The following is a 14,778-nucleotide window of genomic DNA, read 5'->3' on the forward strand; positions in this document are numbered from 1 at the left end:
ACATTTGGGACACTAGCCTGCTGTACATCTGTGAGTTGAGCAGTGGTATGGCAGGCTGGTGTTGACTTGCAGGAGATATGGCTTATCCGTCATCCACACTTCAATGAGAAGTTTGCCCTAGCCTGCAGACAACGGCAAACACAATATTGAAACAGTGTAAATAGCAACAACAATTGATTCCCGTAATGACTCTTTGGGAGGTTGAGATTGACATGCTGCTGCCATGTGACATCTTTAAAAAAATTATGGCATGAGACCTTCCACTTGGGGCTGGCCACCCACTCATGCTGTACAAAACAAGAGCGGCATGAAGGAAGTGACATCCACTATTCTTGCTGCTGAAGACATGTTTGTTCACGTAGGCCCAGTTGTCTCATTTGTACTGCAGCTGCCAACTCTTCCTCCAGTGCACTGGGCTCCATGTGCTGAGGCTACATGCTGTCAACATCAGCAACATTACTCCAGGCCTCTAATTGGTGGCTTGAAGCATGGAATACCTCGAACAACAGTGCAATATTTGAAACCTCTTCTAAGGTAGGGCCCTCAAACTGAAGGGCACATTGATGCACAATTGCTGTAGCTGTTTGTGACATTGGTAAAATTCAACATGCATAGTGACAACAAGCATATGTTTGTGGCAACAGGAGGACTGCAAACTACACATTTGTCAAAAGAAAGCAACACAGGTTCTTGCAGAGGAAATAACTTAAGTGATGGGTATGAGGGGGTATCCGTGATAAGAAAAGGGCCTCACAGATCTTGTATCAGCCATCCAGAATAGCATGAAGGGCTATATGTGTTTGCTTTTGCTGCAGAAGTGACTGGAGTAAAGACTCCGTGGAAAAACCAAAGGACAGAAAAACCACAGAATTTGAAACACATGAAAATTCGATCATCGATGTCGCAACTTGTGTCCTAACTAGGAACAAAATGAAATACACAGCCATAAAAAAGATACAGTTTATTTCGTTAAGTAGTGACAACAAGAAACAATGAAATTAGTTTTCATGCCTCAAACACATGTAACAACTAGAGCCCAGAGGCCAATGCTGCCCTGATAAAGACACTATTACCATCAGATGTTGCTGGTCTTGTGCTGCATATGCACAGTGGACCAAGTGAAGGTGGTAACTGCCTGGGCTGCCCCTAACAACTGCATCAGGTAGTTGCAAGAACACCATTTGAATGTTGGCATGAACTACACTTTCTGCAGAGGCCTGACTTACGTCTGGTGTGGACAGTAGTTGTAGTAAGCAGTGGTTCGCTACAAATAGGGATGCACTGTCTATATTAAAATTATTTTTATTTAGTAAAGAACTATAACATAATTTGTAGAATGTGACACAAATGAGAAATAGTTTAATATTTTTCTCTTTGTTAGATCTGCACAGATGTTTTTGCTTTATGTCTGTGGGTAACCTGTAAAACTTCTGGCTACATAATACAGAATAAAGAAACAAAGCTTCTATGGATATTATTTGTCTGATCTGATGATGTCAATTTTCAACTACTTGAAATAAATATTTATTAGTAACCACATACAACATTAATGAGCAAATGTAATGGAATCATTGTTTGACAAAATTCTTGCCTGGAAGCTTTCAGTCTAATGTCATGGATATAACAAATTACATAAGAGTATGTTACCCACTTATTCTGGCCTCGGCAGTGAGAGACAGTAGCCATGCGTGTGAGTTGTGTATTGTATTGTTTGTATTTTTTATTGGTCCTGTTGTCTACATAGCAACTTATGCATAAGACATTGGACAAGTCAAGTTATAAATATACAGGCTGAAAGTCATTTCAAGGCATACATATTTAAGGTTACAATAATACACTTTACACATAAGTATTTATATAACACATTTCATAAATTTAAATATTCTTCAATGGAGTAAAAGCAGTGATGATGTAAATATGACATTAGAGATTTTCCAAATGTATTGACCTCAGTGATAGCTTTTATGTTTTCAGGAAGTTTGTTATAAAGCTTAACTCACATGTGAAAAGTACCTTTTTGGCACAGTTCTGTGTTGATTTGAGTCATATGTAAGTTTCTGTTTTGTCTGGTAAAGTGATCATGTATACCACAGTTTTTTTGCAGTCTCCAGTCCTTGCCTATTACATTTAATTTAAAGAACAAAAGGGTTTCCATAATGTATACACATGGTAATGGAGGAATACCAGATTTCTTAAACAGAGGTTTACAAGAGTCTCTAGGCTTGCACCCAAACAAGATTCTAAAGGCCCTTTTTTGTAGTTTAAAAGTGCTATTAGCTGTTTTAGAGTTTCCCCAGCAGGTGACCCCATATCTAAGACAAGAATGAAAGTACGCATGAATGTGTGTGTGTGTGTTGACTCTTCCAATGAAGACTTTTTTGTAAAAGTTAGATTATTTAGTGTCCTATCACCATTAATGCTCAAAAAATTTGCACGCTATGGTTTTCAAGGCAAATCTCTTGGTTCCAAATGATTGGAAAAGAGCACAGGTAGTCCCAGTCTTCAAGAAGGGTCGTCGAGCAGATGCGCAAAACTATAGACCTATATCTCTGACGTCGATCTGTTGTAGAATTTTAGAACATGTTTTTTGCTCGAGTATCATGTCGTTTTTGGAAACTCAGAATCTACTATGTAGGAATCAACATGGATTCCGGAAACAGCGATCGTGTGAGACCCAACTCGCTCTATTTGTTCATGAGACCCAGAAAATATTAGATACAGGCTCCCAGGTAGATGCTATTTTTCTCAACTTCCGGAAGGCGTTCGATACAGTTCCGCACTGTCGCCTGATAAACAAAGTAAGAGCCTACGGAATATCAGACCAGCTGTGTGGCTGGATTGAAGAGTTTTTAGCAAACAGAACACAGCATGTTGTTCTCAACGGAGAGATGTCTACAGACGTTAAAGTAACCTCTGGCGTGCCACAGGGGAGTGTTATGGGACCATTGCTTTTCACAATATATATAAATGACCTAGTAGATAGTGTCGGAAGTTCCATGCGACTTTTCGCGGATGATGCTGTAGTATACAGAGAAGTTGCAGCATTAGAAAATTGTAGCGAAATGCAGGAAGATCTGCAGCGGATAGGCACTTGGTGCAGGGAGTGGCAACTGACCCTTAACATAGACAAATGTAATGTATTGAGAATACATAGAAAGAAGGATCCTTTATTGTATGATTATATGATAGCGGAACAAACACTGGTAGCAGTTACTTCTGTAAAATATCTGGGAGTATGCGTGCGGAACGATTTGAAGTGGAATGATCATATAAAATTAATTGTTGGTAAGGCGGGTACCAGGTTGAGATTCATTGGGAGAGTCCTTAGAAAATGTAGTCCATCAACAAAGGAGGTGGCTTACAAAACACTCGTTCGACCTATACTTGAGTATTGCTCATCAGTGTGGGATCCGTACCAGATCGGGTTGACGGAAGAGATAGAGAAGATCCAAAGAAGAGCGGCGCGTTTCGTCACAGGGTTATTTGGTAACCGTGATAGCGTTACGGAGATGTTTAACAAACTCCAGTGGCAGACTCTGCAAGAGAGGCGCTCTGCATCGCGGTGTAGCTTGCTCGCCAGGTTTCGAGAGGGTGCGTTTCTGGATGAGGTATCGAATATATTGCTTCCCCCTACTTATACCTCCCGAGGAGATCACGAATGTAAAATTAGAGAGATTAGAGCGCGCACAGAGGCTTTCAGACAGTCGTTCTTCCCGCGAACCATACGCGACTGGAACAGGAAAGGGAGGTAATGACAGTGGCACGTAAAGTGCCCTCCGCCACACACCCTTGGGTGGCTTGCGGAGTATAAATGTAGATGTAGATGTAGATGTAGCTGGATGTCATCATACTTGGCAAACAGAAAACAAAGAGTACTTATTAACATCAACGGCAAGAAATTTCTCTCTGGCTGGAAAAACACTCAATTAGGTGTTCCGCAAGGCTCAATATTAGGGCCACTGCTTTTTCTATATTATATTAATGATATGCCATGTCAAGTCCAGTCTGATACTATCCTCTATGCAGATGACTCAACAGCAGTAGTCTGTTGTAAAAATGAGGTAGACCTAATTCGTCATATTGAACAAACACTTGGGGAAGTGGAGGCATGGGTCAAAAACAATAACTTGACATTAAATATTACAAAAACAGAAATTGTTCATTTTACCACAAAACAATCTGCACAGTCTATAAGTGAAATAAGGTATATGGACAAAAAATTAGAGACTGCAGACTGTGTCAAATTCCTTGGCGTGTTAGTCAATAAAAACCTGTTATGGAGTCGCCATGTGGACAACATACTAGGTCGACTGAATAGCCTTGTATATATTATGAATATCTTGTATAGTATTACTGATTTAGCTGTAAGAAAAACTGTATATAATGCATATTTTGTTTCAGTCATTAGGTATAGTATAATTTTCTGGGGGTCTGAAAAAACAAATTTACTTCGAGCTTTTAGACTACAAAAAAGAATCATCCGAGCAATGGTGGGAGCAAAACCAAAGCAACACTGCAAACCTTTATTTGTAAAACTGGATCTAATGAGCATTCCAAGCATATACATCTATGAAACTCTCACTTTCACAAAAAGAAACCCACAACTTTTTGAGGGCAACTTCTTCTTGCATCAATATGATACAAGACATAGAACAAGCTACATGTTACCTACCCACCGTTTAAAATCATATGAAAAAACCCCATACTATATGGGCATGAAATTTGTAAATAAAATATGGAAAGATATGGATGACCCAAATGTAAAAGGCACCAAAACAGACCTGGAAAAATATCTGAAAGATTAATGTTACTATAGTGTAGAAGATTTCATGAATGGTAACAATGCATTATAATTGTAATTAAAATACCTCTTTGAAGATGTTACACCATGTATATTATTAGTTTATTGTCTATTTTTAGTATTGTTATATATAGTGTAAAAACTGACAAGTCACCTATGTCACAATCTTTGATTGTATAAGGCATGTTATGTGATAATAAAAATTGAATTGAATTGAATTGAATTCTAGTGTGTATTTATCATTCCATAGACAGACATATCTATCACCAGATAACAGTCTAGCTGAATTGACCAGTATTTGTGACAAATTACTCACATGCAGGTAATTGGAGGAAATAAACAATAAATTAATTTCGTAATTAATAACTGACCTTATAAACATCAAATGTAAATTTTTGGTTCCCTTTCTGTACAACCTCCAAAGCCGTCATTTTTCCTTCTTCTGACATGTCTGCAGAAACCTGCAAAATAGAAAAAGTGCATTTAAACAACCAGTTTACTAAATGACACTCTCACCTCTGGCAATTCAACCTTTACAATAATGCCCGAGTAGAAAATTATGACAATGAAAACTTTGAATGCACTCCAAGTGACATCAGTAATACATGTATTTTGATTTTTGAACTTCAAAAACACTAGGTTATTGTTATTGTTTGACAAAATTCTTGCCTGGAAGCTTTCAGTCTAACATCATGGACATAACAGAAATTACGTAAGAGTATGTTACACACTTATTCTGGCCTCGGCAGTGAGAGACAGTAGCCATGCGTGTGAGTTGTGTTTGCATGAATGTGTGTGTGTTGACTATTCCAAAAAAAGGTTCTTTGGCCAAAACCTTACTAGTTTAGCAGTCTTTTTGATGCATCAGTTTGCAACTCAACATCCACTGTATAGCAAGTACCAATCTATCCTTTTCCTAATATTGGCATTTTACCAATGATTCTGATATTTCTATTATTTTATTTTATTACGTGAATATTTGATGGGACAGGACACTACTGATATGTATATTTTCAACATAAACTAACCAGCTCTTACTTGAAGGCTCAAGAATTGCAGTTTTCATTCAGTGTCATCACAGACATGTGAAACTGATTTTTAGTCACGAAACCCATTTGTTACAGTAAACACATACGGATCATTTCCATCACCATAAAACAATAGGTTATACTGGTTCATTTATAGCTAATGACAAGAACTGCTCAAAAAATGTTATGCCACCATTATGATTTGCATTTTTTGTGCATGTATAGTTAACTTCTTTCTCAAATTTATTTTGACTACAGAAATCCCTGTCTGTAGCTACCTGTGTAATGGAGGTAAAAGTAAACCTTCATTCTCAATGGAGATGTATAGAATGTGTTGCGTCTCCAATCATGGACAGGGCACTGCAGCTTGTGTCCACTGTTCAGTCAGTGAACATGCCACAAATAGTAATTTAAAGCTTAGGCCCCACAAACACTGCCAATTTCTAACAAGAAAGTTTGTCAAGATGACACTCTGACCACATTATTGGCACTGCCACAGCGATATCATTCGAACATTCAGCCACTACTGAGAGACATGAAATATTTAAGAGCAACCTCAAAGTGGTTACAAGCAGCCAACAATATCAGCTGATGAACGTTAGCTACAAATTATTGCTCAAAGATACCTTGAGCAGAATGTTACATAATGCACACGTCTTTTTGGATACAATATACAGCTATCTCCATACAGCCAATTTGATCTGCAGGTGTCCATTATGTGGTATAAATGGAAATGTCGTGTGGCTAGGGCCTCCCGTCGGGTAGACCGTTCGCCTGGTGCAGGTCTTTCGATTTGACGCCACTTCGGCGACCTGCGCGGCAATGGGGATGAAATGATGATGATTAGGACAACACAACACCCAGTCCCTGAGCGGAGAAAATCTCCGACCCAGCCGGGAATCGAACCCGGGCTCTTAGGATTGACAGTCTGTCACGCTGACCACTCAGCTACCGGGGCGGACATTATGTGGTATGTGGATGTGGAAATATCTGTAATGGAACCTGGGGTACTGAGTTCAGAACTTTTTGATGCCTCATGACTGTCATAGATGAGTGTGCCAGTATCATGCATGGATATCAGATGTCTGTCGTCACTACTGAGAGTAATTTGAGAGCTGTGCAGCTGAGGTGGAGCAGGTTTTGCGACAATTCCTTGTACTGCAGGGAACCGAGTTTTACCAGAGCGGTTTCCTCAAACTGATTGCACACTACGAGAAATGTCTCAGTGTTGGAGGTGACTATGTCGAAAAATAGTAGTGCATGATAACACGGTTTCTTTCTATGTGCACCCTTACCTTAAGTGTTAAGCCTACTTAAAAAACAGCTTACCCATAAAGGCTGATTTCTCTTTTTCATTCTACACTCATGCTCATAAATTAAGGATAATTGCAGAATGTGGTGCCACACAACGTGGCACTACACAAAACTGGCGCTAAGAACATAGGCGCATAGGGAACACACATAGCATGGATCGGCAAGTCCACGGTATTGGTGATAAGTAGACAAAACCGTCCCGAAACACATGTGCTACAAAATACCACTGTTTCGTGTGCATGTACCCCAACATCAATGTGGGATATGATCACCATGCACACATGCACAGACCGCACAACAGGTTGGTATACTCTGGATCAGGTGGTCGAGCAGCTGCTGGGGTATAGCCTCAAATTCTTGCACCGGTGCCTGTCAGAGCTCCTGAAGTGTCATAAGGGTTTGAAGACATGCAGCGATACGTCAACCGAGAGCATACCAGACATACTCGATGGGGTTTAGGTCTGGAGAACAGGCGGGTCACTCCATTTGCCTGATATCGTCTGTTTCAAGGTACTCCACGATGGAAGCTAGGTGGGGCCATGTGATATCATCCATCAGGAGGAAGGTGGGACCCAATGCACCCCTGAAAAGTCGGACATACTGGTGCAAAATGATGTCCCGATACACCTGACCTGTTACAGTTTCTCTGTCAAAGACATGCAGGGATGTGCTTGCACCAATCATAATTCCACCCAACACCATCAAACCACGAACTCCATACAAGTCTCTTTCAAGGACATTAAGGGGTTGGTATCTGGTTCCTCGTTCACGCCAGATGAAAGTCCAGCGAGAATCACTGTTCAGACTATACCTGGACTCGTCTGTGAACATAACCTGGGACCACTGTTCCAATGACCATTTACTGTGTTCTTGACACCAGGCTTTAAGGCTCCCCTGCGACCAGGGGTCAGTGTAATGCACCTTGCAGATCTCCAGGCGAATAAACCATGTCTGCTCAGTCGTCTGTAGACTGTGTGTCTGGTGACAACTGTTCCAGTGGCAGCAGTAAGGTCCCAAGCAAGGCTACCTGTAGTACTTCGTGCCTGTCTGCAGGCACTGATGGTGAGATATCGATCTTCTTGTGGTGTTGTACACTGTGGATGTCCTGTACTGTAGCTCCTGTATACGTTTCCTGTCTGCTGGAATCGTTGCCATAATCTTGAGATCACACTTTGTGGCACACGGGGGGCCCGTGCTACGACCTGCTCTGTTTGACCAGCCTCCAGTCGCCCTACTATCCTACCCCTCATAACGTCATCAATATGTGTTCTTTGAGCCATTTTCAACGCACAGTCACCATTAGCACCTCTGAAAACGTCTGCACACATACTCGCTGCACCGTACTCTGACATGCACCAACACACCTCTGCATATGTGGACTACTGCCAGCGCCACCATGCGATGACTGCAGGTCAAATGCACCGCATGGTCGTACCCCGAGGTGATTTAAACGTGCAAACGGCCCACCAGAGCATTGTTTCACCATGTATCAGCATTATCCTTAATTTATGAGCACGAGTGTAACTTGAGTTACTGTGTGAAGTAATAGCAGGAGAGCCGCACTCACTTCCACTGGCTTGTGTTCATCCATTGTGTGGCAATAGTGTGGCCCCACATAAACACTTCTGGCCCAGAAATGTATTGTTGGAAACATTACTCGTCAATAGTGGCCGATAATGTGGTAGCATATGTGACTGCAATTCGCGTGACCATAAAATTTTTGGGCAACATTGTCGGAATATATTGCAGGCAGCATGCAATTTGTATTGCTTAAGAAAACATACCTTAAGGGCGCAGATGTTGAACCTCGCCATTTCTCATCTCTGCTGAACTGGAGGCCACAAGTGGGGTGTGTAGTTTTGACGCTTGAACTAGTCTGGCCCGACAAGTGAGAGTGTCTACCGAGCAGGTTACGGGCGAGAGCAATGTGGGCAATTGTACACCAGAGTGTGGGAAGTATGGGAGGACACTGATATTTGTTTATTCGTGTCAATGTTGTATGATACGAGACAGAGCACAATATTTTATTTTATTTAGCGTTTGTCTACAGTCCTAGTCTGACATGAATGTAGCATATACAATCATTCATCTGGGGCGCAGGAAAAATGTGCAAAGATTATTAATCATTGATGTAGGTATCTTTTTGTGCGAGATGAGAAAACAGACAATATTTTACGGTGATCATGCTGAAACTGAAAACAATGGCTAACTCGAGTGGACTTGCGAAATTGTATGGATGAACATAAGATATTGTAGCGACCTCTTTCTATAAACACAAAGTATAATAAATTCAGTGTCTTATTTTTAAAGTTTTACTGAAAAAGTTATGTGCAGAACTTAGAATGCCAGTTTGATAGGGCAGGTGTCATGAAGGAACATGGTTCAGAATTTATTCCTTTGATACACTTAGTAAATGACAGGATGCAAGAAAATGTTATTGTCTATTATACGGTGCAGTCAAACGAAAACGACACAGAGGGAAAAAAGTAAGTAAACTGTTTATTACTTCAAAACTAATCGCCATAAGTTAAGACAGTCATCTCACTGTGAGACAAGGCAGTCACTGCCCTCATGGAGAAATGTTTGCAGTTTCCTACGGAGCCATGATTACACCCAGGGTGGCACCAAATGTTGCCAAGGCTACCTTGTCTACGCTGCAGAAGTTTCACTGGGAAGCCCTTACACATTCTCCATACAATTCCGATTTATCCCTATATGATTTCCTTATTTTTGGGTCCCTAAGTAAGAATTCGTGGCCATCCATTTGCTTTGGACGAAGAGGTGCATGCATGAGTACAATCAGGATTCCATAGGCAACTGCAAACATTTTTACAAGAAGGCCATTGACCGTCTTGTCTCACAGCGTGATAAATGAGTTAACTTATGGTGATTAGTTTCGAAAGATAAACAGTTTACTTACTTTTTACCAATTGTCTCTTTACATTTCACTGCACCTTATATTTCTATTCGAAAAGAAGATTCACAAAAATCTCGTAATACAGCGCTAAAAATGAGGTGCAAATACAGGCCATTTACAAGAAAAAAGGCCACAAAAATAATTTCAAAAGTTTTATTGAAGCAGGATAAAAGAATACAATACGCTAGACTAGCCTAGAAAGAGCAAGTTTTGTATTTAAACATTTTAAACGAAGATCAAATCAAAAAATACTTGCAGAAACCGAAAACGTACGGTAAATGACTCTTTCAAGCCCCACCACAATGAAGTATGGCCACATTTGGCACATAATACATTTAACCTGTACTCTTTTCCTGGGGGGACGCGCACTCGTAAGTTTTTCTGTCCGCAAGGTAACATCTTTACGGTGTAGGAGTACTTAAAAATTTGCCAACGGTGTATTTCATGGACATACATCGGATTTACTTGCTTTTTTTCACGGTGTTAATCGACAGATGAATGATGCCATTGCAGTCTATGGTAGGAAAAGCGATACATTTAACTCTTTCGGTCGTTTTGAAGCAAGAGGTTACCATTCTCCACAAATGAATCGTTGAATCGCTGGTAACCAGTCAGTAAGTCTACGTTCTTGTTCTGTGAATGAGCAGACACACGGGGCACTTACTGTTCCCTTCTTGTTGGTTGTTATGTGTGACTGTACGGCATGTCCTGCCTGTTGTGGCAAGTTAGCTTAGAGGTTAAGGTAAGATGGACAGCAACTATTTTACTTGCTCTCCTCCATTGAAAACGCTAGAACTTTACAATAATTACTGCGCGAGGGAAAAGTTAGCAATTTTGACGATATCACTGGAATTCAAAAGTAATAGCAGTGTACATGGCTACAACACTAGGAGAAACGATCATCTTCACTACTCAAGGTTAAATCTAACTTTGGCTCAGAAGGGGGTAAATTATGCTGCCACAAAAGTCTTTGGTCACCTACCTAAGAGCATCAAAAGTCTGACAGATAGCCATATAGCATTTAAAAGGAAATTAAAAGAATTTCTTAATGGCAACTCTTTCTACTCATTAGATGAATTTTTGGATATGGTAAGTGGGTAATTTCCCCAAACCCCACAAAAAAAAAATTAAAAATATTAAGTGTCATGTAATATTTTATGTAATGTAATATCTTGTATAGACAGCTTTTATTAACCTGACACGTTCCACATCATTACAAAGTGTCATATTCATGATCTATGGGACAAGTACTAATCTAATCTAAAACTCTAATCTGATGATAAAAGTACGAGGGTGAGTCAAACTAAAACCTTAAATATTTTTTTAAATATTATTTATTGTGCAGAAGTGGTACAAAGCTGTATCACTTTTCAACATAATCTCCCCCACGCTAAATGCAAGTACTCCAGCGCTTACAAAGTGCATAAATTCCTTTAGAAAAAAAATCTTTTGGTAGTCCGCACAACCACTCATGCACCGTGTGGCGTATCTCTTCATCAGAATGGAACTTCTTTCCTTCCATTGCGTCTTTGAGTGGTCCAAACATATGGAAATCACTTGGGGCAAGGTCTGGTGAGTAAGGTGGATGAGGAAGACACTCAAAATGCAGGTCTGTGATTGTTGCAACTGTTGTACGGGCAGTGTGGGGCCTTGCATTGTCATGTTGCAAAAGGACACCTGCTGACAGCAATCCACGTCGCTTTGATTTGATTGCAGGCTGCAAACGATTTTTTAGGAGATCCGTGTATGATGCACTGGTGACAGTGGTCCCTCTAGGCATGTAATGCTCCAAAATGACGCCTTTTTCGTCCCAAAAGAGAGTCAGCATAAACTTCCCTGCTAATAGTTCTGTTCGAAGCTTCTTTGGTTTTGGTGATGAGGAATGGCGCCATTACTTGCTCGCTCTCTTCGTTTCAGTTTGGTGGAAGTGAACCCAGGTTTCGTCCCCAGTAAAGATTCTTGCAAGGAAGCCATCACCTTCTCGTTCATAGTGCTGAAGAAGCTCTTCACAAGCATCAACACATCGTTCTCTCATTTCAGAAGTCAGCTGCCGTGGCACCCATCTTGCAGACACTTTGTGAAACTGGAGCAAATCATGAACAACGTGGTTTACTGACCCATGACTAATCTGTAAACATGCTGCAATGTCATTCAGTGTCACTCGGCGGTTTTCCTTCACTATGGCTTCAACTGCTGCAATGTTCTGTGGAGTCACAACTCGTTGTGCCTGACCTGGAAGAGGAGCATCTACCACTGAAGTCACACCATTTGCGAACTTCCTACTCCATTCTTAGACTTGCTGCTGTGACAAACATGCATCACCGTACTGCACCTTCATTCGTCGATGAATTTCAGTAGGTTTCACACCTTCACTACGAAAAACCCGAATAACAGAACGCTGTTCTTCCCTGATACTGCGACGGTATGTGTGCGTCTGCACCTGCACTATGCTGCCACCTACATGTCATTCTGCACGCTGTTTGTAGCATGCTTACCAACTTACAGGATAACGGCGCGAAATTTCGATTTGTTATTACAAATTTAAGGTTTTCATTTGACTCACCCTCGTAAAAATGTAAAAATGTAAACCTCAACACTGAACCCACTGTGAAAATACAGTGAACGAGCTTATGTACGGTAGCAAGTCTGGCTCAAGAAACCGCATTTTGTAAGAAAAATGACTGGGTAATCGTTTCAAACAAAAAACTTAGTTACAAAATTTCCAAAGAAGTAAGAAGTTTGATCTCAGAAAGAAATAAGCAAGGCATAAACATTGCACATTTTTGGGCTTCCATACCGATGTCATCTTTAGGTCATTCAGGAAAAGAAAAGGGGGCTTCTTTGAGGAAAAAAATATTTAAATTTAACAAAAATGCCGCTCATTTAACTGTTGCCCAAATATTACTTTGCGCTAAAGAGAAGGCTTTGGAAAATGCTTGCACTTGTGCCTCTCAGAATGAACAAGAGCTGACAGCAAATATATCTCGCACTACTTTTAAAGTTGTAAAAAATAATCAACCTTTCAGTGATTTTGATACCTAAACTGTCCTGCAAGTACTTAACGAAGCTAACACGGACCGCATTTTGTATTTCGAAAAGCGTGTACTAACATTATTAATCACATGAAATGAATCTCATCATCACACATACAAGAGCTAAATCCCGTTTTTCTACCGCCAGAAATCTGGTGTTCAGTAAACTGGTTGGTTCTCCACTGCAGTTGTTTCAGCCTGTGGATTATGCACGCTCTTGGTTTCTGAACGGCAGACATGTTGCTACTGATACCAAGAGTAAAGCAAGATGGCATGAAGACTACAACAGCCATGTGCTGATGCAATTTGGAAACTTTTGTAATGTTAAGCAATTTTATTACAATGCAACTGTATAGTTAAATAAATAATAACTTCGACATATTTTATTTTAAATACAAGTTTTTGCTGCTCTATTTATTTATTTACTCGTAGGGATACAAGTTACTCGACGAGCTCGTTCTGGCGATTTGCCATTATCAAGTGTAGGCTTACGTGTTAGCTGGTGTGATGTGTTCCATATGGGGCTTGGAGATTAAGTGTCGGTTGTCTCTTTGTTAAGATACGATCACGTTATTTATATGTTTTCTTTTTATTTGCGTCATCTTATAAAGTTATATAGCATCACTGGAACCGAATCTGTCAGAAAAGCCGTCGAAAAATAACTTTACAAGATCGCGCAAATAAAAATTACATACAAATAACGTGATCGTATCGTAACAAAGAGATAACCGGTATTTAAGCTCCAAGATGCCATATGGACACATCACACTGTAATGTTATGTGCGCCTCACTAATTTGTGCCTGATTTTATTCTGAGAAGCTCAGTTATGTATATTAATACCGTAAATGTAAATCTGATTCAAAAAGTACTTGAAGTGAAGCGAAGCGCAGCTGGACAGCAAGAAACTCTTTCAGCGCGCAATCCCCGCTACGATAGTATTAGAGAATATTTGAGTATGGACTAAAAAAAAAGACAATTGATTTATTTAAAAAAAGAGGACTGTTAATCTGTATCTTGTGGAAAGAGGACGTGTTGCTAGGCCGTCGCTCAGAAAGTATTGTTACATTTAATGAAAATTGATATTTTAGTGATAAAATCGAGTAAAGTATGTGTAAGAGTTGTCAAACATTTATGTATACAAATTTTCTGGAAGCGAAGAATAGAAATATCTTATTTTTGGAAAACGAGTTGAACTTCATTGTCGTCGCCGTCTATCAATCAACAGAAAGTTCACTAAAATACAGGAAAAGAAATGCATTGTCTATAGTTTTCATTAAATAAGTAACAACCTCTCGTAATTTCTTAAGTACAGTAACTGGATTACGTTCTTGTACAATAGTATGGTTCTGAACTCCACTGACCAATTTTGATGTAGCACGACGTGTAGTTTGAAGGAAGTTTGTGTGCCAAGCAATCTCCTTTTCTCACGAAAAGCAGATTGCTGTTTGATCTTATTTACTTACAACAATGGTCCATTAGGTACGAAAAGCTACGAAAACTTGGGCTCAAAGCTATCCGCAATACGGCCAAGTAACTAACAGAGTCGTATTTTGAACCTTAAAGAACAATAACTTCCTCCTACTTGCAATACGTCACCAACTGGTGCAGAAGCTGATCATTCAAGGAGGCAGCAACCAAAACTGAGGTACCAGTTACGACTTATAGTAAAAATCTCAATCAGAAAT

The 14,778-nt window shown here is 40.0% G+C and overlaps 1 protein-coding gene across 7 annotated transcripts in view; it reads right to left on the bottom strand.

Annotated features, from left to right (window-relative positions):
* LOC126162883 (leukocyte elastase inhibitor-like) overlaps window positions 1-14,778 on the bottom strand; it is a 185,777-nt gene that overhangs the window by 122,947 nt on the left and 48,052 nt on the right. For all 7 annotated transcript variants that reach the window (XM_049919677.1, XM_049919683.1, XM_049919680.1 and 4 more), the window contains one exon: window positions 5,173-5,262. In XM_049919677.1, coding sequence (XP_049775634.1) covers window positions 5,173-5,262 — 90 coding nt within the window. The remainder of the gene's footprint in view (window positions 1-5,172; window positions 5,263-14,778) is intronic.

The sequence above is a fragment of the Schistocerca cancellata genome, chromosome 2 (assembly GCF_023864275.1).
Source record: "Schistocerca cancellata isolate TAMUIC-IGC-003103 chromosome 2, iqSchCanc2.1, whole genome shotgun sequence".
Lineage (NCBI taxonomy): Eukaryota > Metazoa > Arthropoda > Insecta > Orthoptera > Acrididae > Schistocerca > Schistocerca cancellata.